The sequence below is a fragment of the Oryctolagus cuniculus genome, chromosome 17 (assembly GCF_051225735.1).
Source record: "Oryctolagus cuniculus isolate XC-2025 breed Fujian yellow rabbit chromosome 17, ASM5122573v1, whole genome shotgun sequence".
NCBI lineage: Eukaryota > Metazoa > Chordata > Mammalia > Lagomorpha > Leporidae > Oryctolagus > Oryctolagus cuniculus.
The window spans coordinates 11851959-11877652 of NC_142883.1; the positions used below are offsets into that span (position 1 = coordinate 11851959).

General features: G+C 45.5%; 1 protein-coding gene and 1 long non-coding RNA gene across 36 annotated transcripts in view; one reads left to right on the plus strand and one right to left on the minus strand.

Moving 5' to 3' along the window:
• Nucleotides 1-560: 560 nt before the first annotated feature.
• The window catches only part of CEP112 (centrosomal protein 112), a 519374-nt gene continuing 494240 nt past the window's right edge, over nt 561-25694 (minus strand). For all 34 annotated transcript variants that reach the window (XM_089316743.1, XM_089316736.1, XM_089316738.1 and 31 more), the window contains 3 exons: nt 5720-5821; nt 1784-1848; nt 561-1002 (listed from right to left, as the gene is read on the minus strand). In XM_089316743.1, the coding sequence (XP_089172869.1) occupies nt 999-1002; nt 1784-1848; nt 5720-5821 (171 nt within the window). In that variant the 3' untranslated portion in view covers nt 561-998. The remainder of the gene's footprint in view (nt 1003-1783; nt 1849-5719; nt 5822-25694) is intronic.
• LOC149121098 (uncharacterized) lies at nt 19751-24699 on the plus strand. 2 transcript variants are annotated; one of them, XR_016224324.1, is made up of 3 exons: nt 19751-20262; nt 22726-22831; nt 24539-24699. It is a non-coding gene; the product is annotated as an uncharacterized LOC149121098 (long non-coding RNA). The 2 variants fall into 2 exon arrangements; XR_016224325.1 differs by having other exon boundaries at nt 20078-20172.

The window sequence follows — 25694 nt, forward strand, 5'->3', positions numbered from 1 at the left end:
GCACACACCACAACACCATCAGAAGAATCTGGAGCATCCACTGGGGCAGCTCAAAGTTCCCTAGGCAAGTCAGGGCTGACCAATCAGCACAAAACTGCCCATCGGCATCCGGCTGGGGAGGGGGAGCCTGCCCCAGACATCCCTCCCCAGAGCAACAGAAAACCAAGTCGGTTAAAGCACGCTTCTGTCCTTACACCATGACCCTCCACTCCCAGGCTTTCTTAAGGATCACCGACTGATAGATACCACCATGAAAACAACCACCGTAACAAGAGAGATCGAGAACGTAGCCGTCAAACCACAGCCGCCACACCAAGCACTTCCACCAGTGCCGCCTCTGGAGTGTCCAGAGCAGACTGGAAACCAGTAAGACCGTATTTGGACCGATATCTGACGACCCAGTGATTTTATTCTAAACACCCATTTCATGCACTAGTCGTGGATTTGATCTTTGACATTGGTATTTTCCCCAAAGTACAACTGGACGTTGTAAGGTCTTGCTAGGGAAAAGTACCATGTTTTAGCAAATGAGGTATGATAAAAAGTAGAAATAAAACTGGTAAGTACAAAATAATATTTTAATAATATATGAACATGAACATGAACACAAGATAAACTGGTTAAAATGTGGGATATGATACTGCAAACGTGATTTTGACCATATGCAATTGGTAAAATTCTATGCAAAAGCATGGACAAGGTATACCATCAGAAATCATGACTTTTCCCAAGATAAGCAATTCTCAGCACACACCTGAATGCACACAAATGTGGAAATCAAATAAAGGAATGTTTACAAATTGATTTAGGTAGACACACAAAAAAACCCAGCTCGTTAGTGTGTGGATGATGTATGTTTTTATGATCTTAATTACATTAAGTATTAAAAAAATGCCACTGATCTCACAGTTTACTTTACAATATCCAAATCTTCAAACCTGCCAGAAGGCGTCCACAGTGCAGCCCAGATAACTGCAACTCTACCTTCTCCCGTGCAGTTACCTGAAAAAGAAAAACCTCGGTTACGGCTTCTCCTAGGTTTAACATGTCTGTCAGCTATCAAACGTGTTCACATTCTGGAAAAGTTAGAGAAGGGTTAAAAAGATATTTGAAATCAAAATCTCATCATTTATGCCTATAATGGATCAAATCTTATCTATATCAAGCAAACTGAATCTTTTGAAAAGTAAATGATTTACAAGCTCTTTCCTTTTAATTCAATGCCAAATAAGTGATTCAGTCTCAGTGCACTACAAGGAAGTTTGAACTGGAGCAGGTGAATGCAATCCATGTCAGTGACACCGCTGGGAACCGAACCTTTTACTAAAGAAGGTCTTCTGCATCCCCGAGCAATGCACACTGGGGCCCTCCAGTCCTGTGAGCGTTGCGACATCGTTGAGCAGTTGACTTACTCTGGCCGCAGCGCCAAACCCCCAGGGGTTCGGGCACTTTGAAGATGTGAGCTATTAGAGCAAGAACTGTGTCTTAAAAGAAGACAGGGTATCCTTAGCCATGCAACTGGGCTTCTGGACAATGTTTTGTTGTGATTACCCTGGTGAGGCCTGCGCCTGCCAGCTCCCTCCCACTCCAGCATCTCAGTTCTGATGGTGCTGGCGAAGCCTTGCGATGAAGACGCAGGTGACGTCTCAGACAGGCTGCTTACTGCAAACAAGTCTTTCTGCCCAAACTGCTGTTGCGTCTCTGAGTGTTAAGACTCAGATGTCAATCCAGGGGGCTGTCGGGTGCAAACAACACAAATGAACACAGGGGCACCCTGCCATACCTTCTGCCTTGGTATGTCGTCAGTTCTTCTTGAAGGATGGACGCTCTCTTTTGCAGAAAGTTAACCTAGAAATGACACCTTGTGTGAGAACAGGTGAACATGGCTTACATGTCAACATGGCACAAACAGTATGGTAGGATTTTATTTAAATTCAGACAATTCCCTAAAGAAAACACAGAGGATTTGTTGAACATCTGTGTCATATTCTTTATAGCTGGTCACGTCTCCTCCCTACTGAAATTCCATCAGACTAGGGAATCAAGTTCAAAGTCCTTGTTACTGAGCCCCGTGGACCTGGCCATGCTATTTCAGTGGCTTTGTCTCTCCCTGCTCCCGTCCCACCATGGCTACCTTACACAAGAATCCTTCCAAAAATTCGAAGAAGAATGGAATTAAAAAATAAGTTTAGTTTGGTGCAAAAACCCTGAAATCCATGCAGGTTTTTTCATACTACTTATTTTCTATGAACACTCGAGATCTTTTGTAGGCATGGATTTCAACATTTTTTTGCGCACAAATCAACTTACCTTTAATTCCACTCTCCCACGAATGCTTGGAGTACGCTCCTGCATCACGGTTTTTATTCTGTTGCCCTTCGGCACAGGCACTCTCTTTCTTTGGAGTGCTCGGCTGTCTCCTGATTCACCTTCCACGGCTGGTTCAAATGTCACCCTTCCCACTGAATTCTTCCACTTGCTCCCTGCTAATGCACCTAGGGAGGCAGCAGAGGATGGCCCAAGTACTTGGGTCCCTGCCACCCATGTGGGAGACCCAGATGGAGCTCCTGGTTCCTGGCAGTGGCTTGGCTTAGCCATGGCCATTGTGGCCATCTGTGAAGCAGCAGGTGGAAGATCTCTCAGAGAGTCTGTGCTCCGTGTTCCTGTGCTGGCCCTTCCCCCGCTGCATCCGGCTCACTGGGCTCCTTTCTCTCTCGCACATCGGAAGGGCTCTTGTGGGACGGGCATGACCCTGTTGCACATCTTCGCGCCCCCGGTTTATTTTACAGGGCGGCGCGTATGACTGGTATTCACTAGCTGTTGAATGAATGAATGAGTGCAAAGAAAATCACTGCTCTCTAGAAACCTCAGTCCATCCTGGGGGATCCCTTGAGGTCAGAGAGACAGCATTTTCTGGTGGAAAGAGCCTGAGCTTAGCCTGGGGAAAGGCCAGCTTGGGCTCAATCCCTGGCTCAGCCTCTTAGGATAGCTACTGAAGCCCTTGATGCCTATCTGTGAAATGGGGTTGATGACAGCTACTTCTCAAGGTTAAAATCAGCAACAGACACTGCCTAGGGCAGCGCCCACAGCAGGTACCTCCTCATACCTGTGTTCTTGGGGGGCTGGGGGATACACGGAGGAAACTGGGTTGCTTAGCATGTTTCCTTAAATCAGAACCTTCCAACGCACTTGATTACTGGGAAGCATACATTTCTACACTGTGAAAGATAACTATATCAAGCATAAATTCTAAAGCACTTTATACAACCAAATAAAAACCGTTTGGGGCTAACTTATAGGACCCGCGTAATGCAATCAAGAGTCAGCGGCATTCGGTCTGAGTTGTTTACTCGCAGCCTCTTTGGTCTGAACTGAAACCATGGCAACGGTTGATTCTGAAACATAGTTATGCAAGAGAGTGCAGCTGGCAGCACCAAAAATGTGCTTGAAAGAGAGGAAAGCACAGTCATTCTAAATGGGTGCTTATCAGAGTGGTCCCGGGGGTTTCACTTACTTCCACTGTCAACGCTGGTCTTAATTTTATCCGATTGCTCAAATGACCCCTAGGACGACTGATCATTTTGACAGTTGCAAGGGTTGCACTGTTCCGCTCCCCTCCCCCACCCTGCTTTGCAACTGGAATCCCAACAATTTTCAAAAAACACAAGCACCTGTGCTTTCGAACTAAATCTGCTTGGCTCTGTGGCCTGTGACTCCTCCGCGCAGCTGCCAGCACTCTCTTTCCGGGTCAACATCTAGTTGGAAGGGCTGCAGTGGCTTTTATTACAGTGAAAAGATACGAATGATAACAGAAGTCCTGCAGGTGGGTATCGGGTTTCTCCTTTGCCCTCCACCCCCAGGAGGGTGTCAGCTCCCGCCTAGCTGGCCCCAAAGTTAATGGGCAAACCACCCCTCCAGGAGAATGGTTCATGTAAATAAACATTACTTAACTCTTTCTCCTCCTGCACTTATTTTGATATCCTGGAGCCACTACAAGAGCCCACAGAAGCCTGGCAGACCAAAGCCCAAGCACTGATTTAGCGAACATTTCAGTTTCAGCTGGGACTTTTTGCTCAGGGGAATATAAAAGGAACGGCTAAAACTTGCTCGACCTCTCATCTTACACCTTATAAATAGCTGGTGTGAATGTCATCAAGCTGTATCATTTACTTTATTTGTAAATGCATTTATTGAACACCTACTGTGTGCCAGGCACAGTTCTGGGCACAGACAGTACAGATTCTTTCCCTCATGGAACTTCTCCAGGAAAACACATGTCTTAAATTTCTCAGTGTGTTGGAAGTGGGTGTATCTGAGCTCTTTCTCAGATCGGCACATGCAAACATTAAACATGGAAGTTTAAAGAACTTTATGTTGGAAGTTTTGAGTAAGTATCTAAAGCTAACCGAATTTTATCTTTCACATTATATTTTATACACTATATTGAAAACCACACATTTCAGCAAGAAATAATATTTAACCTAATTGAATACCTTGTCATTATCTTAGCTCAAACTTAAAATATCTTATCTCTCACAATCATATAATACACCAGGACAAAAATCCTTCTAATCCTCTCTGTCACTCTGCCATCAAATAAATACATACATACATAAATATTTTTTAAAAAGATAATAAAAATATGGGCTGGCATTGCAGCACACTGGGTTAAACTGCTGGCATCCCATATCAGAGCACTGGTTTGAGTCTCTTCTGCTTCATTTCTGCTTCAGCTCCCTGCTAATGCACCTAGGGAGGCAGCAGAGGATGGCCCAAGTACTTGGGTCCCTGCCACCCATGTGGGAGACCCAGATGGAGCTCCTGGTTCCTGGCTGTGGCTTGGCTTAACCATGGCCATTGTGGCCATCTGTGAACCAGCAGATGAAAAATCTCTCTCTCTCTCTCTCTATCTCTCTCCCTCTCTCTAACTGCCTTTCTAATAAATAACTAAATCTTAAAAAAATGCTTCTAACTTAACTGTGCTTTTGATTTCTCTGTACTTTGACACAGTGACGAATCAGCAGTGTGCTAAGTGATGGAATTTCGGATCCAGGAGCAGAGTGAAAGGGGAAGTTGTATTGGAAAGTGGACTGCACATGAATAAAAGCCACCATCACTGAACTTCTCAATTGTGAGGGTGCTTTTAAAAAAATCTTACAGAGCTTTAAACTTGTAAGAAACAAATTTAAAACAAAATAAAAACCAAAAATAATCTCAGGGAGTAGTAGGTTATCCTATGACATGTTGATTTCTGGCATCAGTTCAGAAATCAAATTTTTTTTTTCTTTTTTTTTTTTTTTTGACAGGCAGAGTGGACAGTGAGAGAGAGAGACAGAGAGAAAGGTCTTCCTTTGCCGTTGGTTCACCCTCCAATGGCTGCCACGGCCGGTGCGCTGCAGCCGGTGCACCGCGCTGATCCGATGGCAGGAGCCAGAAACCAGGTGCTTCTCCTGGTCTCCCATGGGGTGCAGGGCCCAAGCACCTGGGCCATCCTCCACTGCACTCCCTGGCCACAGCAGAGAGCTGGACTGGAAGAGGGGCAACCGGGAAAGAATCCGGCGCCCCGACCGGGACTAGAACCCGGTGTGCTGGCGCCGCTAGGCGGAGGATTAGCCTAGTGAGCTGCGGCGCCGGCCAGAAATCAAATTTCTTTGCAAGTTTATTTTCAGGAGACGCACTTCACCCAAATCCCCGAGAAATGTCCTGATTCTATAATCACCTGTGACTTCAGGGAGGAAATGGTGTCTTCAAGTTCCTGTCTTAGAGACGCTGGCATCAACCCTTTGAATTTTGTTTCATATTCTTGTCGGATGTAAGTTATCTAAAAATGGGAAAAAGAGGAAGATTATCATTTTCACCACAGAAATGATTGTTCTGAATTCAAGAAATCCAGGAAAAGTACCTACCTACCCATCAAAAAGACCAGTTTGCTACGTATGACACAGTGGAAATCGGAGAAAAGAGCTGCAAAGCCAAGGCCACCCAACCTGACCTTGTGACCGTGGAGAGACGGTCCCTGCGACAACACTTCACTTCCATGCAACTGGCCTCAACTGATAAGCAAAATACTGGTTGCCAGGTGCTCTCCATGGCGGAGGCCCAACACCTGCCAGCCTGGCAGCCTTTCCTTGGTCAGAATGTGCGCGACAGCCCCTCCCAGCTGTGACCTGGCGGCAACTCACAGCAGGTCTCGGGTTTGATTAAAATATTCCCCCAAATTGGCAGGGACCTGGGGTGCTCATGTGAGTCACGTGATTCGGAAGATACGAACAAGCAGAGTGCACAGTTCTCTCTCCAGGACCCCTCAACAGGTGGACAGGCGGAGAGCCTTGGGCGGGGACAGCTTCCCTGGTCCCTTTGCCGCCAGATCACAGTCAGGACTATGCTCAACCAGCTGATGACCACTGGGCTGGTCAAGGGGAGGCTAGTGGCCCATCTCTGCCACCTCTCGAAAAGCTATCGGTGAGGGAGGTGCTCGAGCAGGAGGAAGTTGTGCGTGTGTGTGGCACGAATGAGTGTACACACTGGCTTCTTGCTCCAGCTATGTCTTCATGTTTCTCTTTCTCCTAATCTGAGATGTCCTAGAAAGAATTAGTTCAGGACTAGGCATTTGGTGCAATGGTTAAGATGCCACTTGTGATCCTACATTCTACATCAGAGTGCCTGGGTGTCAGTGACAGTCCCACTCCTGATTCCAGCATCTGAGACCTGGATTGAGTTCCTGGTTTCTAGCTTTGACCTAGCCTAGTCCTGGCTGGGGCAGGCATTTAGGGAGTAAACCAGAAGATTGGAGCTCTGTCCATCTGTCTCTCTACTTCTCAAACTAATTAATTAAGAAGAAATACTTACTTCAAAATCTGTTGTGTGTGCTGTATGTGGTTTAATTAGATATTAACCTGAATAGGAGTGAATCAAATAATTTATCAGACACACCTGGAAATAAGGACGTATACTTTTGTTTACAACTGACATCACTTGGTGAACTTCACTCGATGATGATTTAAAATAATTAGCCTTTTTTGTTTTTTTGACAGGCAGAGTGGACAGTGAGAGAGAGAGAGAGAGAGAGAGGTCTTCCTTTGCCGTTAGTTCACCCTCCAATGGCCGCCGCGGCTAGTGCGCTGCGGCCAGCGCACTGCGCTGATCTGATGGCAGGAGCCAGGTGCTTATCCTGGTCTCCCATGGGGTGCAGGGCCCAAGTACTCGGGCCATCCTCCACTGCACTCCCGGGCCACAGCAGAGAGCTGGCCTGGAAGAGGGGCAACCAGGACAGAATCCGGCGCCCCGACCGGGGCTAGAACCTGGTGTACCGGCGCCGCAAGGCGGAGGATTAGCCTAGTGAGCCGCAGTGCCGGCTCGTTAGCCTTTAAGTCCCAGCTTTTCTTACTAAACGGAATAGAGAAATTTGTTCTAACAATTCATTTTATGACCTACGAAAATCCCACGGCAACTGTTCTAGAATATATGGTTTCAATTTTTGCAAAATGCTGTTTTGATATGATTTTTTTACATAAAGGAAAAAAGGAAATAGTGAAAAATGATCTTTCCCACTGATGCAACATCTTAGATGATAAAATATTTTTTATCTCCTATCTGAAGATTTTTCTCACCTCTTCCTCTTGGACTTACTTCTAAGAGTTGCATCTGTTATCTAACCCAAAAGGCAAACACAAAGGAAAATACATGCATTTTATAAACTAGACTACAGGCTATATATTGACTTTTATTTTTTCTAAAGATTTATTTATTTGAAAGGCAGAGTGAACAAGTGAGCAAAAGAGAGATCTTCCATCTGCTGCTTAACTCCCCAAATGACCACAATAGCCATGTCTAGGTGAGGCCAAAGCAAAGAGCGAGAAACTCCATTGTGGTCTCCCACATGGGTGGCAGGGACCCAAGCTCTTAGGCCATCATCTGCTGCTTTGCCAGGCACATTGGCAGGAAGCTGGATAATATGCAGAGCAGTCAAGACTCAAATCATTACTTCTATAAGGGCAAACAGTGGCTTAACCCATTACTCCACAATGCTGGCCCCTTAAACTGTTTGTTTTCTTTCACTCAACAAATTGCTTCTAAAATGTTTAAAATGTTTGTTTGTTTATTTATTTATTTATTTTTCATTTACTTGAAAGGCAAAGCAACAGATGGGTTGGGTGGGGGAGAGAAAGAGAGAGAAAGGGAGAGAGAGAGACTTCTTTCTATTCACTGGTTGACTCCTCAAATGCCAGCAATAGCCAGGGCTGGATAAGGTCAACACAAGGAGCCTAGAACTCACTCCAGGTCTCCCATGTGGGTGACAGGGGCCTAAGCCCTTGAGCCATCATTTGCTATCTCCCAGGAACATTAGCAGGAAGCTAGATTAGAAGAATAGGAGTCAGGACTCAAACACACACTCTGATATGGGAAGCAGGTGTTCCAAGCAGCAGCGTAAATTGTGGTCCCACAATACTCACCCATGGCTTTGAAATTTTGAACTTCTGCCTATGTAAAAAGGACTTTTACTCTTTTGCCTATTTCTTCCATTCTTGTCTGTTAAGAATGTTTGCCTATATATCCAAATGACAGCTTGGCTGGGTATAAAAATGCTTTAATTCTATTTTGCTCTCTCAGAGTTTTATAGAAATTTCTCTAATGTTTTCTGGCATTACATATTACTATGGTGAAGTCTGGGGTAAGGATGTTTTTTTCCCCTGTAGCATATGACTTTATTTCTCTTCTTGGATGCCCATATCATTTTCTTTTCCCTTGAATCAATAACTTTAATGGGAAATGTTTCGTATTAATTATTCTATATCAATTTTTCTGAGACATTGTGTAAAGCTCATTTCTATCTTTAAATCCTATTTTTTTGATAGGCAGAGTGGACAGTGATAGAGAGAGAGACAGAGAGAAAGGTCTTTCTTTGCCGTTGGTTCACCCCCCAATGGCCGCTGTGGCCAGTACACTGTGGCCAGCGCACTGTGCTAATCCGAAGCCAGAAGCCAGGTGCCTCTCCTGGTCTCCCATGTGGGTGCAGGGCCCAAGTATTTGGGCCATCCTTCACTGCACTCCCGGGCCACAGCAAAGAGCTAGACTGGAAGAGGAGCAACCGGGACAGAATCCGGCATCCTGACTGGGACTAGAACCTGGGGTACCAGTGCCACAGGCGGAGAATTAGCCTATTGAGCTGCAGTGCCAGCCTAAATCCTATTATTTGAATAAAATTTTCCTCTATTAAAATTATTTGTGTTCTAATACACATACATACACATTAGGAACATAGATTTTACATGTACTGATTCTTTGACAATATCCCACAATTACAATTTTCTCTATTATTACTTTTGCTTTCTTATTTCATATTTTTATTTCATTTTGTGTGATTTCCTCTGGTCTGACTTCCATATTTATTTGGATTTTTTCAGTTCTGATTTTTATATTTTTGTCTTCTTTAATATGGTTTCAATCTATGTAATCTTTTGATTTTTATCTACCATTTTTTACTAAGCTCTGAGAGATAATTTTTCATCTCTCTGGTGACTTACTATCTTTGAACACATCTCTTTTTTCTTCTTATCCATTAGTCCCTAACAGTTTTCTTTTTTTAACATTTTATTTTTATTGTTTTAAAAATTTCATTTAAGTTACACAAGTTTCATGTATTTCATATATAGATTTAGGAATGTAGTGATACTTCCTACCCTACCCTCTCTCCCACTCAAGCTCCAACTCCTCTTCCTCTTCCTCCTCCCATTCCCACTCTTAATTTTTTAACATTATTTTTAAAAAAAAATCCCCCCCCAAAGAAACCTTTTATTTAAGGAATACAAACTTCATGTATTTCCCAAGTACAACTTTAGGAATATAGTGATTCTTCCCATCATACTCACCCTCCGACTCCCTCTCCCACCTCACTCCTCCCTCTCCCATTTCTAGTCTCATTTTCCACTAAGATCCATTTTTGATTAACTTTATACACAGAAGACCAACTCTACACTAAGTAAACAGTTCAACAATTTTCACAAAAAAAAAGAAAAAAAAACTGTTCTTGAATATTTGAGTCAAAAGGCTGTTCAAAATCATTGCATCTTGAAGTTAATTTCACTTTTTTTTTATATAGAAACTTAATTAACTTTAAAGAAGCACCCAAGAATGATACATCTTTTGTGAGCACTTATAAAATAACTCTTTGAGGTCCTGCATGGGAAGTTAGTGCACAGTGACTCTTGTTGTTGATTTAACAATTAACACTCCTACGTATGACGTCAGTGATCACCCAAGGCTCTTGACATGAACTGCCTAGGCTATCTTGTTGAATCCACAAACTCGGTCAGTATTTATACAAGGCCATAAGCAAAGTGGAAGTTCTCTCTTCTCTTCAAAGAAAAGTACCTTCTTCTTTTGATGACTACTTTTTTCCACTGGGGTCTCACCCACTGAGGTCCTTCATGTAGGATATTTTTTGCCACTGTGTCTTGGCTTTCCATGCCTGAAATGCTCTCATGGGCTTTTCAGCCAGACCAGAATGCCTTAAGGGTTGAATCTGAGGTCACAGTGCTATTTAAAGTGCTTGTCATTCTGAGTCTGCTGTGTGACTGCTTCCCATGTTGGAGTGTTCACTCCTTTTTAATTCATCTATTATTATTACCAGACTTGATCTTATTTATATTATCTCTTTAACACTTAAGATGGTATTTTTGCCACCCAGCTGAAGGGGATTTGGGGTCCCGTGGCAAGTTTTTAAACTGTACCCTTAGAAGTAAGTCTGTAGGAATATATGCAGAACTATACAGCTTTACAGTTAAAAACTTCATAATTACAACTTGAGGAACATGGTGATTCTTCCCACTGTGCCCACCCTCCCACCCATTCTCTAACCCCTCTTCCACCTCCCTCTCTTATTCCCACTCTTATTTTTTTACTGAGATCTATTTTCAATTGATTTTATACACATATGTTAAGTGAAGAGTTCAACAAATAGTATAAAAAAAACTATTCCTTGACAATCAAGACAAGGGCTGTTCAAGTCATTGCTTATCAAAGTGTCAATTTCACTTCTAAAGACTGCCTTTTAGGTGCTCTGATAGTTACCACAAGTCAGGGAGAATATATGGTATTTATTCCTTTGGGACTTTTTTTTTTTTTTAAATCTGTATTTTTGATGCTTAAGACATCTGCATTTCCAGAACACTCTGTTGTAACCTCCCCTGCCCCCTCCCCTTTTAAAAGGATTTATTTATTTATCTGAAAGGCAGAGTTACAAAGAGGCAGAGGCAGAGAGAGAGGTCTTCCATTTGCTGGTTCATTCCCCACCCAGATGTGACCACACAGCAGGAGCTGCGCCAATCCAAAGCCAGGAGCCAGGCGTTTCTTCTGGGTCTCCCACACTGGTACAGAGGCCCAAGGACTTGGGCCATCTTCTACTGCTTTCCCAGGCCATAGCAGAGAGCTGGTTCAAAAGAGGAACAGCCAGGACTCAAACTGGTGCTCATGTGACGCCAGCCCTGCAGGCAGCAACTTTACCTGCTACGGCACAGTGCCAGCCCCTGGCTTATTTCACTAAATATAATGTTTTCCAGATTCATTCATTTTGCTGTAAATGACTGGATTTTATTTTTTATTGCTGTGTAGTATTCCATAGTGTACATATTCCATAATTTCTTTATCCAATCTTCAGTTGATGGGCATTTGGGTTGATTCCACGTCTTAGCTATTATGAATTGAGCTGCAATAAACATAGGGGTGCAGAGAACTCTTTCAAATGCTAATTTCACTTCCCTTGGGTAAATTCCCATGCCTACTCTTAATTTTTACAAAGATCTATTTTCAGTTTACTTAATGATTGTATAGTTAACCCTAAACTAAGTAAAAAGTTCAACAAATAATATGAAGAGAAAAAAACCCAAAAACACTGTTCCTCAACAGAAGAGACAGGCTGTAAACAATCATTGAATCTCAAAATGTCCATTTCAATCCAATATATTATATTTTAGGTACTCTATTAGTTACCTCAGATCAGGGAAAACATATGATATCTGTATTTTTGGGACTGGCTAATTTACTAAAAAATGGTTTCCAGTTGCATCCATCTTGCTGTAAAAGACAAGATTTCTTGTATTTTTTTTACAGTTGAGTAGTACTCCATAGTGTATATATACCATAATTTCTTTATCCAGTCAACAGTTGATGTACATGTGGGTTGATTCAATATCTAAGCTACTGTGAATTATGCTGCAATGAACATAGGCGTGCAGATAACTCTTTCAGATGCTGATTTCTTTTGGTTTGGGTAAATTCTCAAGAGTGAGATGGCTGGCCAGATTTTTGAGGTACCGCCATACATAGTGGCTGCTCCAGTTTACACTCCCACGAACAGTGGGCCAGGGCTCCTTTCCCCCCACATCCTTGCCAGCATTTATTGTTTATTGATTTCTGTATGAGAGCCATTCTAACTGGAGTGAGGTGAAACCTCACCATTGTTTTGATTTACATTTCCCTGAGGTCTAGTGATTCTGATCCTTTTTTGAAGTGTCTGTTGGCCATTTGAATTTCTTCTCTTCAAAAATGCCTGTTAAAGTCATTTGCCCATTTCTTAACTGGATTGTTTGTTTTGTTGTTGTTGAGTTTCTTAAGCTCTTTATAGATTCTGGATGTTAACGCTTTATCAGTTGCATAGTTTGCAAATATTTTCTCCCATTCTGTTGATCACCTCTTCACTTTGCTGAGTGTTTCTTTTGCAGTGCAGAAGCTTCTCAGCTTGATGTAATCTCATTTGTCAGTTTTGGCTTTGATTGCCTGTGCTTATGGGGTCTTTTCCAAGAAGTCTTTGCCTATGCCAATATCTTGTAGACTTTCTAGTAATTTGATGGTATCAGATGATAGATTCAGGTCTTTGATTCATTTTGAGTGGATTTTTGTGTAAGGTGTAAGGTACAGGTCTAATTTCATACTTCTGCAGGTGGAGATCCAGTTTCCCCAGCACCATTTGTTGAAGAAACTGTCCTTGATCCAGGGATTGATTTAGCTCCTTTGTCAAAGATAAGTTGGTTGTAGATACATGGATTGATATCTGGAGTTTCTATTCTGTTCCATTGGTCTCCATATCTGTTTTTGTACCAGTACCAGGCTGTTTTGATTACAACTGCCTGCAGAAAGTCTTGAAAATAGGTATTGTGATGCCTCTGGTCTTGTTTTTGTTGTATAAGATTGCTTTAGCTATTTGGAGTCTCTTGTGTTTCTATATGAATTTTATCATCTTTATCTCTAGATCTATGAAGAATGTCATTGGTATTTTGATTGGAATTGCACTGCATCTGTAAATTGCTTTTGTTAGTATGGACATTTTAATGTTATTGATCCTTCCAATTCATGAACATGGAAGACTTTTTTCATTTAAAATGTCTTCTTATATTTCTTTCTAAATTTAGTGTTCTATAATTTTCATCTAGAGATCTTTGACAGCCCTGGTTAAATTAATCTGAGGAATTTATCTATCACTTTTCTTGAAAGAGTATATCAATGTGTTTTGTAAATGCTTTGACACTGTTAAGAACAGTTTGTTAAAAGGAACTGTAATTGTCTGAATTTTCCCCTCTTCTTGAGTTATTTTCCATTTATTATATGCTCTTTGCTTACATTCTTGCCTTCTCTCTCTCTTCTAATTTAGCAAAGATCTTATGCTAGCTCCTTTTTCTTAAAAAAAATTACACTTCTTATTTGAATAGAACCAGCTGTTTGCAGAGTGTTGAGGAAGGGAGAGTAAGCTGGGGTCATGCCGCAGCCATGACTTGATTTTGTTGTCTTCAATACCCTTGGACCCAATCTATGATTTTCTATGCTCTGAGGGTCTGTCTAGCTCTGATTTCAGGTACATTGGAAGCCATGACCAAGCACTTAGGCCCCTTGGTTCACGATCATGGCTTCTCCCGACTCGCTTCTCCACCTCTACTGGGAGGCCACAGACACAGATCATGTGTGTCCAGCGTTGCTCTTGATCACCACGATCCCCTCCAGGACTTTTTAAATTCAGTATGCTATTTTCTCCAACTTTCACGGAGGACCCAGGCCCTTCTAATTCGTGTCTACTCCTTTATTCTTTGTTTTTATGATTTCAGTGAATTTGAGCAAACTTTTAAAAAAGTCCCTGGAAAATCTGAGATTACCTGACTTTTGAGTGAGACTTTCAGTCAGGAAAATATTACTACTCTAAATCCTTACACGCAGATCCTGAACTAAAAATACCGTTATATCAAGCAGAATCTTGTTACTTTAATAAAGTCATGGAAAACTTTAACCAAAGTATTTTTATTCTGTTCATGAGGTTAATATTGTTGCTACTAGTGAACTAGAGTACCTTCTATTCCAAGTGCTTTAGCTGCATTTACTCCTTCTGATGGCCACAAGAGGCAGGCAAAGAGAAGTAAACCACGATTTGAACCCACGTAGTCTGGCTCTTCAAGCACAGGCTCTTGTCTATCATGCTCTATAGAAGGAAACAATCCTTCCAAGTGCTAAAGGTGTTTTCCCACCCCAAAAGAAAAAGGACATCACAGCCACAGCTATGAGAGCAGTCTACCACACACTAATCTCCTCTCCCCAGCATAACGCGGCTGAGGCGTGGGTGTGAGTTGTGTGACTATTGTCCTTCTAGGTGTCCATCTACTCACTGATCTTCAAAATAAATTTCTGGGCTGGCGCTGTGGTGTACTGAGTAAAGCCGCTGCCTGCAGTGCCGGCACGGGTTCCAGTGCCGGCTGCTCCACTGTCAGTCCATCTCTCTGCTGTGGCCTGGGAACGCAGTGAAAGACGTGTCTGCCTGGGAGACCTAGAAGAAGCTCCTGCTCCTGGCTTTGGATGGGTGCAGCTCCAGCTGTTTCAGCCATCTGGGGAGTGAACCAGTGGATGGAAGTCTTCTCTCTCTTTCTCTCTGCCTCTGCCTCTCTGTAACGCTGCCTTTTAAATAAATAAATATATCTTTTAAAATTTTCTTTTATTAGAGAAAGAGAGAGAGGGGGAGGGAGAGATAGAGAGAGAGATTGAGAGAGAGATTGAAAGAGAGAGAGAGAGAGACAGGGAGCCAGCACTCTTTTGTATGTTGATTCACTCCCCCAATGCCTGCAATGCCCCACTCTGGGCCAAAGTCAGGAGCTGGACACTCAGCACTCAATCCAAGGCTCCCACATGGTGACAGTGACACAATTCTTTAAGCCATTACCTGCTGCCCTTTTTGAGTTTATAATGGCAGGAATGTGGAACTGGGAGCCGGAGCTGGAATAGGATCCAGGCACTCCACTATGGGAAGCCGGTGAGTTAACTGCTTTGGCTAAACATTCCCCTTCCCCCATCCCCCACCCCCGTAGTGACTCCAGTAACAACAACAGCAACTGGTTCCAGAGAAATCCCATTGGCTTAAAATTTTCACCCACTAAGGATTTATATATAAAACTTACAGAAAATAATCTATACAAATACGATGCACATACTGACCTAAAATAAAACTTCCACAAATTCCTCAAATAAGCACACATGTTAAGGTCCAGTGAGTGAAGGATTTGTCTAAATCTGTCACATGGGGAAAAGATAAAAGGGCAGGAAAGACACTCAGGACCCCCCTGCTGTTTCTCTCCGCCTCTCTGACCCAGGCTGTGTTGGGAGTGACACAGACTCCCGCACACTACCACCCGCAGAGCATGCTGCTCTCCCTCTCTTCCTGCTGCCCACACTGGCACCGCGCCCCCAACACGGGCTACACAACAGTCCGGCACACAGCAGGCCCCGAAGCACCAGCAAGTGGAGTGCCTCTGAGCGAAGGGCTTCGTGGACATTTTAATTTCTTTGATTAAGGGAGATCAAAATGTTTACATAAAATCTATTTTATTATTAGATTTGGATATTAACTCTCATTAGCATATGTTGCCATTAAAGGGGTGATGTCTCTTCAACATGGAAGGATTCACAGGCTGTCCACTGCCACTGCCCTCAAGGCGCACTGTGTCCAGTGACCTGCTCTTCCACACCCCTCAACCCCAGCACACCCCGGAGGCAGGAGCTTCCCTGGGGACTCCTTCCACACTCTCCTTCCTGTTCCTTCCTTTAGCAAGGTAAAACTGGGAAACCGGGGCCGGCAGGACAAGCAAGGGCATTTCTGTAATCAGACCCCTGGGAAGCCGACATGGGTGGGGTGTTTATAACCTGGTATCGCTGGGACTAAAGACAGCTCTGTTCAGCTCCATAGCAACAGACCGCCCGGCAGACAGGGCCCTGGCAGCATCTCCTTCCACTTCTAAAGTGGACAGCGAAGACGAAGCACATCCCCGCTAGAGTTCACTGTTCCCGTCAAGTCAAACTCATGCTGTGTGTCATCAGACAAATGCTCATTTGCATATATTAGGGACTACAAAGTGTACAGAATGTAGAGCTGAGCTGAGCCAAGAGGGTCCCTAGAGATAGAGATAAAGCCAAAGTGAACCCTGGAAACCTCTACTTTCATTAAGCATATGGAAAGGAGAACTGAAGACATATTTCATGATGTTTTTATTTTAAAAACTCTGTTAATTAGTCACATCAGGAGGTAAAAACGATGTCAAATATGTCAACCTCCTATTGCATATTAGAACAAAACGTAAGGTGGCTGTGTGCAGCTTTGCACAACAACAAACTTAGGGACGGTGCCGCAAATGCAGGTTCCTCTGGTGCACCAGCCAACGTACCCCGCCCTGAGTCTGCTTTTGCCGAGGAGGTGAGTGAAGAGGAGGGCACCTGGAGCGGGCACTGGTCCGTGCAGGGCTGGGTGCTGACCCGGCTCTGCACTGTCCATCAGCAGCAATCTGAGCTCGGGGAGCAGTTCAGGGAAGCAGTGTGCCCGATGCGACTCTGCAAAGTGCAACAAGCACTGGGGTGGGGTCAGCTCTGGGGAGGAAAGAGGGAGCTGCCAATCCTTCGCTTTATCTCCTGGATGCCGCTCCCCTTCTGGTCCAGAACACCCTCACCTCGCACCCGGATGACTGCGACACTGCTGTGTTCCAACAGACTTTGCTTCACCTTGAAACACAGTTAAAATCCCCATGCATGTGGCCCACAAGGGCCTGCACTGTCTGGCCTCTCTCTGCTGTCACCCCCTTGTCACACCAGGGGTCACTTTGCCTCTAGAGCGCCAGGCACACTTCCTTTCTTTCAGTGCACACACTCAACGCCCTGCCCTTCTCACAGCAGGGCCCCTCTCCCTGCTCTCTGATTCTTTTTTTTTTTTTTTTTAATTTTTTGACAGGCAGAGTGGACAGTGAGAGAGAGAGACAGAGAGAAAGGTCTTCCTTTGCCGTTGGTTCACCCTTCAATGGCTGCTGCGGCTGGCGCGCTGTGGCCAGCACACCGCGCTGATGCGATGGCAGGAGCCAGGTGCTTCTCCTGGTCTCCCATGGGGTGCAGGGCCCAAGCACCTGGGCCATCCTCCACTGCACTCCCTGGCCACAGCAGAGAGCTGGCCTGGAAGAGGGGCAACTGGGACAGAATCTGGCGCCCCGACCGGGACTAGAACCTGGTGTGCCAGCACCACAAGGTGGAGGATTAGCCTAGTGAGCTGCGGCACCGGCCCTTATTCTTGTTTAAAGATTTCCTTCCTCCCTCTCTTCCTTCCTTCCTCCCTCCCTCCCTCCCACCCACCTTCCTTCCTTCCTTCCTCTCTTTCTCACAAAAAGATTTATTTACTTATTTGAAAGGCAGAGTTAGAGAGACAGAGAGAAGTCTTCCATCTATTGGTTCACTCCTCAGATGGCTGCAACAGCCAGAGCTGTGCCAATCCAAAGCCAGGAGCCAGGAGCCAGGAGCTTCTTCCTGGCTTCCTGGGTGTGGAAGAACAGGTCACTGGACACAGTGCGTCTTGAGGGCGGTGGCAGTGGACAGCCTTTGAATCCTTCTGTGTTGAATAGACATCACCCCTTTAATGGCAACATATGCTAATGAGAGTTAATAGCCAAGAACTTGGGCATCTTCTACTGCTTTCCCAGGCCATAGCAGAGAGCTGGATTGGAAGTGGAGGAGCCAGGTTTCGAACTGCTGCCCATGTGCACTGCAGGCAGCAGCTTTACCTGCTATGCCACAGTGTTGGCCCTGTTCTCTGACTCTTCTTTCTTGTCTTAGGAGGTTTTGCCAGCATGTCCACCTGCACCACTGGATGCTGGAGACTTCTGTTCTGGGGTGATGTCAGGCAGGTTGCAGACTTAGAGGAAGTGGAGGGAGCTTGGCTGGGCTTCTGTGACAGGGCAGTGTCTGGGGCAATGCCTCCCGTCTGCAGATAAGCCACAGACCCTGGCACTGGGAGGCAAAGCTTCCATCAGCAAGAATGAGGCCCATACCAGCCGTGACTCTCCAGCTGCCGCTCAGGCTCCTGTCACTACCCTGGCAAGAAGGGATTTCAGCATTAGCACCTGTTATGCTCAACAGGTTTTCCTCCCTGCTGCCTCTGCCCGCGGCTGGGCCTGGGACCTGCAGCCTTGCCGCACCAGCCTCTCGCCGCCCAGGTCCCGCCGTGTTTCCAGGCCACAGAGATGCTCACCTTGCTTCTGTACCCAAGGTGTCCTTTCACATCTCTCCTTCTGTGTTTTACCAATAGTTGCCACATATTTTGAGCACAGCGGCGCCCTCGCAATATGACCAAGTTCAGCCAGCTTGTACAGATGGACAGACTGCTTGGTAACCTTGACCTTGTAATGTAGTAAAGAGCAGGCATCATGAGGCCAGAGACTGGAGCTGGAGTAACTGCAGGTGAACTTGAGTTGTGCCCCTAAACTACATGCCCTCGGAAAGATAACTTCTCTGTGCCTCCATCTCCTTATCAGGAAAACGGGATACTTTCAAGGCCATTATGAGGATTAGATGATTTAATATATGTAAGATTTTATGAGTTTTATACAGAAATTGTTTAATAATGTTATAACTACTTCACTTAACGGAGATTTTATACATATATAAATTATATTTTGTTGCATTTTTGTGTATATATTTTATGAATTATATATACTTTATTTAGCCAGTCCTCTATCATTAGACTTTTCGACATCTCTAATTACTTGCAACACTATGAATCTTTATGGAAAATTATTTGCATATATTGAAACTTTTGAATGTTTTTTAGTACCTGCTGGTTGAGAAAGTATATAATGACAGAAGCTCCTAGGAATTCAAAGTCAATTTATGTTTTATCGTTAGAAATGATCCACGGCGTGGCAGTACCTGTTTGGGTTATCAGCAATGGCCGTAGTGTCTTAGCTAGTCTTACTGAGTTTGGGCGCTGTAACGTCACGGACTGGGGGCTGAAACAACAAAGGGGTCCGCCACAGTTCTGGAGGCTGGAAGTCCAACACCAGGGACCACCTGCTTGAGCTCTTAACGCGGCTCCCTTGTTGCTTATGTCCTCACATGGCCTCTCCTTGCTGTGGACATGCAAAGACTGAGCTCTGGTCTCCTTTATTATGTTTTAAATTTATTTGAAATATAGAGAACTCCTACCAGCTGGTTCAGTACCTGAATGCCTGCAACAGCCAGAGGCTCAGCCAGGCCAAAGCCGAGAACCAGAACTCAATCTGGGTGTCCCATATGGGCGGCAGGGACCCAACTACTTGAGCTAACACCTGCTGCCTCCAAGGGTGTGCATTAGCACGAAGCTAAACTGACAGCAGAGCTGGGACTTGAACCCGGGCACTCGCATGTGGGCTGGGAGGTGTCCCAGGGAGCACTTCACTGCCGTGCCGATGCCTGCTTCTCCTTTTCTTTGCATAAGGGCACTACTCCCATTAAGAGGGCTCTGCTCTCATGACCTCACCTAGATCTAAGCAGCTCCCAAAGGCTCCCACTCCAAACGTCACCCCGTTGGAGAGTCAGACTTTACCACACGAATCTGGCGGGAGAGGACAAACATTCAGTCTACAGCAGTGTGCATACACATCTTCTCAGACCCTTGCCAGTCACTCTGGCCCACAGGTGAGGAGCCACTGCGCCATGCTAAGCGACTTAATTTATGGGAAGGAGCTTATCCTGAAACTCTCTCTCCACCTGGCCTGGATTTCTACCCATGAGGAATCCATAGAGGGTTAAGGGAAATTAACAGGTACTTCTACTTCTTGTGGATTCGTTTATTCAGAACTTCTCCTTCTGCTAGGTGGTTTAGCCGAATGCCGTAAAGCAGGCCAAGTTTGCTTGGTGAGTAGACTGTAGGCGGTAGCAGCAGGAGAGGGAAAACTTCGGAGCACGGGATATACTCTGAGGAAGGGCGGACATGGAGGCCCTGCGGTAGGTGGTCTGGGGTAGGAGAACCTCAACAAGACACCGGACCCGCGCAAGGTAGTGAAGGGCAGGAGCAGGGCCCAGGAAGGGAGGTTTCCTGGGAGGCATCAGGTGTATCAGGAACGGAAACATGGAGGGTGTTTCTGAGGGACCAGCAAAAACCTTTCACGTAGGCTTTTAAAGGGAGTGGGTAAGCAAAACTAGAGTTAAAAAAAAAAATAGTAGTAAAAGTTGATTCAGAAAAACATATAGGCCGACGTGCAGCTAAGAAAGAAGGTGCTGTCTTCTAAGAAGTTTCTTTTCCACTGGGGTTAACGTGTGACGTGCTGCCACAACAAGTGCTGAGAGAGCCACTTCAAGACAGGTGCAGCACAGCGCGGCTCGTGCCCCAGGAACCTCAGCCGTGAGTGACGGCGTTACCCTCCTCAGCAGCCCTTACGCAATGCATTCCCATGCATCTCCCCCTCTTTCCTCCCTTCGGTTTTGTCCTGTGGTTCTCTCTTCTAACTGGAGTCCTGTCACTCAAAAGGAGCCCCTGCTCCCTGGTCATACGGACCGGAAGGGAGGGAAGCCTGCTCTTGAACGGGCTTGGGACTGCCAGGAGAGGGAGTGGCTGATGACAGAGGCAGCAGCCAACTGCTGCTGCCTGAAGGGTGTCATGAACTAGCTTCTGGAAGGCAGTATATTTTCACAAAGAAGGGATGGTTTTCTGGTCCTGGGAAGGAAATGATGGCTTTGGAATGAGGGAACGGTGTGAACCTGGCCCCCTAGTTAGGCGTGGATGCTCTCAGGCTGACCGTGGGTGGTTCAGGTTTCCTGAGCCCAAAAACAAAGGTGGGGTGAGCCTCCCTGAAGGATTACTGCTCAGAGAGAAGGTGGAAAGTGGGGGGCTGGAACAGCGTCCAGAGGATGACCAGTGAAGTGCCCAGGCTTTCTTATGAATCAAAGACTTAAATTCTAAGAAGGCTGAGGTTGTGATATGAAATACGCATGTAAAAATACACGCTGCACATTTTACTTCCTGGTGCGAATGGAAAAGCTGAATCAAATTGTGGAGTGCCCATCAGTAAACGTGGCCTTGGAATGCACTGGAACAGCATTTCACAGTTCCATGCAGTGGGTAATTCACTTCTCAGCAGTCACTCTGGCCATCAGCATGCGCTCCCCAGTCTTGGGGACGGGAACCCCCTGCTCCTCTGCTCTCTACCTTACCCAGTGGTCATGGGTGGAGCATGTGACAGGGGGCAAACACCCATCATCATGTCACATTCCCTGGTGCCCGTGACTATCTGGGGCCTGGGTACACGGTCCGAGGCCAGGCAGACGCACTCACTGAGAGACGAGGGGTGCAGGCACCCTCTCGTTCCCTGGACTTCTCTCTGGGGGAGGTCATTCTGGAACTGCAACAGCCTTCTTGGTCTGACAGAGTGAGAACTAGCCCAAGAGTGGAGCCATTCTGGAGGAAGAAGCGTTGAGAAATGGAGACAGTGCGCGGGCCTGGACCCTGCATCAAACTGCACCTGAAGTTAGCATCTGCCCTTAGGTTATTTCAGTTCTGGTTAGATTTTTCTGTCACTTGCAACCAAACCTGTCTGAACTGAAACAAGGTAAAACACACAGAACATTACCTTGCAGTTACTAGGTACGTCATCCCTTAGGCCAGGGGTCAGCAGACTTCAGCTTCTAACCCAGATCCAGCCCACTTCCTGTTCCTGTAAATCAAGTTGTACTGGAACACAGTCGTGCTCACTGGTTTACATAATTGTCTTTGGCTGCTTTCTCATAATAAAGGCAAATCCAAGTAGTCATAAGAGAGACCGCATGGCTGACAAGCCCCAAGCCCTTTGCTACGTGGCCCTCTACAGTGAGCAGGCTGACCCCTGCCCTAGATATGAGCTCCACAAGGTAGGGACTGTATTAGCACAGCGCCTGGCATATGGCAGCAACCCACTAAATATTTGCTGATGAATGAATGAATGAAAACCTCAGCGCACACAACAGTTGGTGTTAAGTCAGTCTTTATCTCCAAATGACAGGATCCTCAGAATGTCGAGAGTAAATGAACCACAAAAGCTTCCCCTCAGTACAAAGAGCAGATTCTGTCATCATGGCATTGCAGTTCTTAATCAGCACGGTGGCTATTAATAAGTAGGCCAGCTTCAAAGCTGAGAAAGTCGGAGGCAAACACCAGGGCCTACAGGGCTGCTGAGATCAAAAGGGATCTTAGAGACTCACCCCGAAGCAGGGGAGTTCGTTTCATCCATGCTCTGCCTCCTTTTCTGTACCCTTCGCCTTACAGAAAGTCACTATCAGACTTTCTATAGGGTTGTGATATTAAATGACTCACGCCTCTCTTTCTTCCCCAATTAAATGCCAGCTCCCTTCTGGCTAGGTTTGTACTTTCTGCTCTGATTTCTAAATGTTTTCCTTCCTAATAATATCGCTCCCAATATTTTTTTCTTTGCTTAGGTTGATATTTTCTGTGCACTCCCCTCCTTCAAAGAAGAGCTGACAGGTCATAAGGGAAAACGGCCAGCACACCAATTCTTCGGCTGAACGTGGGAAGTCTGAGGAGGTGAGTGTTAGAGAACATGGGCACCGGGAAGGCCAAGTCTGGGTGATTTGGGGTGGGGCACTTTCTCTATTTTACAAGGCACATTTCTGCAAGGGTTTGGAGAAAAATAAAGCCTGAGGGAAGGACAGGGTGACTTTTCCTACTGTTGATGGTCCTGCCCTTGCTCTCAGAAAGACAGTGGCTAGTCCCGCCCTTTGGGGTTAGACTCCTTGAAAATGTAGTTTCCATCAATGGAGGACCAAAACCCCAACCAAGGGGCAGGGGAGACCCTGAGATTTTAATTGATTGGGTTAATGAGAGACCCAGCAAGACTTCAGGGTGGGGCTGATACTCAGGAGGATGAGGGGTTTGGAGTCCTTTTGGTGCTTACTCTCCATACACTGAACTAAGCCTGGAGCATCTGGCACACAGTAAATACTCAGTAGGTATTGTTTTAATGAGTGAATGACTGAATAAAATTAAAGTTGTGATTAAATAGGTAGGGAGGGTTAACTGTGCAATCATGGAGGGCAGTAAAACTCATGCTATCAAGTTTAGATTTAATTCATTAGGAAATAGGGAAGCATAGTAAAGCCCATACCTATGTGCACCTGATCCATGCCAGATACTGCGGTAAGCAACTGATACACAGGGCACTTCAAAGAGCTCATGGAAAGGGGAACTGAAAAGTCTGAGTTTGCTTTGATGGGAAATTTTTTTCTGCTGCCTAAAAAAGTCTCTCCATAATATGCAGAAAACATTTATTATCAGAAATCTCAGCATGGATTCCAAATTTTGTTTGCATCAAAATAAATTCATTTTCATTTTCCCACAAACTTTTTCAAGTACCCTCATCCAGCCTTTCACGTACTGGGAAGGTCCCACATAACCCTTCCATACAATCTGGGAGGGAGATGCTCTCAGACTCATTCCAAGGAGGAGCGAGGGGCTCAGAGTGCGAAATGGGAGTGGAGGCTGACACCTAGGCTAGCAGTGTACCACTCCCTGCTAGTCAGAGCGGGGAGGATTTATCTGGAGATACTGTGAGCAGTCTGGGGAAGGAGGTGGCTTGGGACTGAGGGGGCAGCTGGGAGCCGTGGAGTGACTGATCTAGGAGAGTGAGGGACTCCTGGTCCAAGGTGAGGGTTATGGGAGGGTCATATGACAGAAGGTGACAATTGGCTGGCTTGAAGGAGAGAAATGAGAGGGGTGTGGTTACCATAGCAACAGGGAGTTGGGTAGAAAGAGCCCATGTGGGTGTGGGGGCAGAGGAGACGTGGTTTTGGTGTGTATTTACTTAGTTTGAGGTGCCAGGAGACACTGGCCACTGGGAGTGGAGCTCATGAGGGAGGCCAGGACTGGAGTCCCAGGAATCGTGACCAAATGGCCACACTGAAATCTGAGCAATGGAAGAGCTCCCCGAGGGGGAGGGAGAAGACAGCAGTCTCCCCACAGCCACAACTCGTGCAGGGGGAAGGTCAGGAAGGCCAGAGAGGTGCACGGCACTGGGTCTCAGGGGGAGCAGGTGGGTGTTGGATGCAGGTGTCAGGGAGAACGCGTGAGAAGAGCAGCCCATTCCTACAGTGCGCCTGGACCACCAGTGGCTCACAGGAAGCAGAGCAATCTAGATGGCCTGTTAAACACAGGAGGCTCAGGGAGCCGCAAGGCTACAAATAAAGGAAGTTTAGAAGAATTCGGTTTGTTGATAAACATGTTTCCTATTTTAAGGCAAAATTCGCAATTAAATGGCCACATCTAACCTTCTGTCAAACAACGTCAAACATCGGATGCAGCGGGAGATTCTGACCTGGTGTGAAGGCGCTCATTCTTCAGAAGAGGCAAGCCACGACTGTTCTTTCTTTTCTGCATATTTAACCTCTTGACAATTATAAATAAGTTAAACCTCTCCCCCAAAGCACCAATTATCTCCTTGTGTTTGAGACGGCGCGTCCTCCCAGATAGGGTGTTCTCGGCCGAACACACAATGGGCACACAAAGGCGGCCATTGTCCCGCCGGGGCACCCAGGATTTACTGAGGCGGCTCCAATTAACACTAATGAGGATTTTGTGCATGAGTCCCCTCACCTCCCTGCTAATGGGAACGCAGACCCCACAACCTCACAACAGAATGTTTAGCACACCACTGTAAACACTCGCTGCCTAAATTCACGAGTTGTTCACCTCTGCACACCAGACAACAGGCATTTTCATTCAGTTAATAGTCAGGGAACAAAAATGCTATCAAAAGGCTTCATTTAGACTTCCTGAAAGAAAAAAAAGCTTACACTTTTTAAAAGGAGATATAAAAAGGAGCTACACAAATCCATAATTGATGTATAATAGACCAAGGAAAGGAACAGGCCAGGTCAATAACTCCTAAGTGGGATAATGGAGGTCTTTACAGAAGTGCTGAGATTTGATTTGGGTGCCAAAGAATGAGCAGGGACATTCCAGAGGCGTGGGAGGGAGAAGAAGTTGGGGGCAGGAAGTGCAGGAGGCAGGGAAGTGATGGCGTGTGGCATGCGAGGGACTGTCCACTGGCTGCCTGCGGATGGGGGCTCGGGGTTGGCAGTGGTGAGAGACCCGGGGGAGACAATGCAGTTAGAGCTTTGAAGGTCATGCCAAGGCATCTGGGAATTTTTTTTTTTTTGTATAAAGACAATAGAAAAACTTGGGATTTCTGACTGGTGATTAATGCACCCTGATTTCTGATACAGGAAGACAAACCTAAATAGCTGTCACGCTCCCAGTTTTTTTTCTTCAATGGATTATTCTTTCTTTTTTAAAGGTTTATTTTTCATCTACTTACAAGGAAGAGTTAGAGAGAGAATCTTCCATGTGCTGGTTCACTCCCCAAATGCCTGCAATAGGCAGGGCTGGGCCA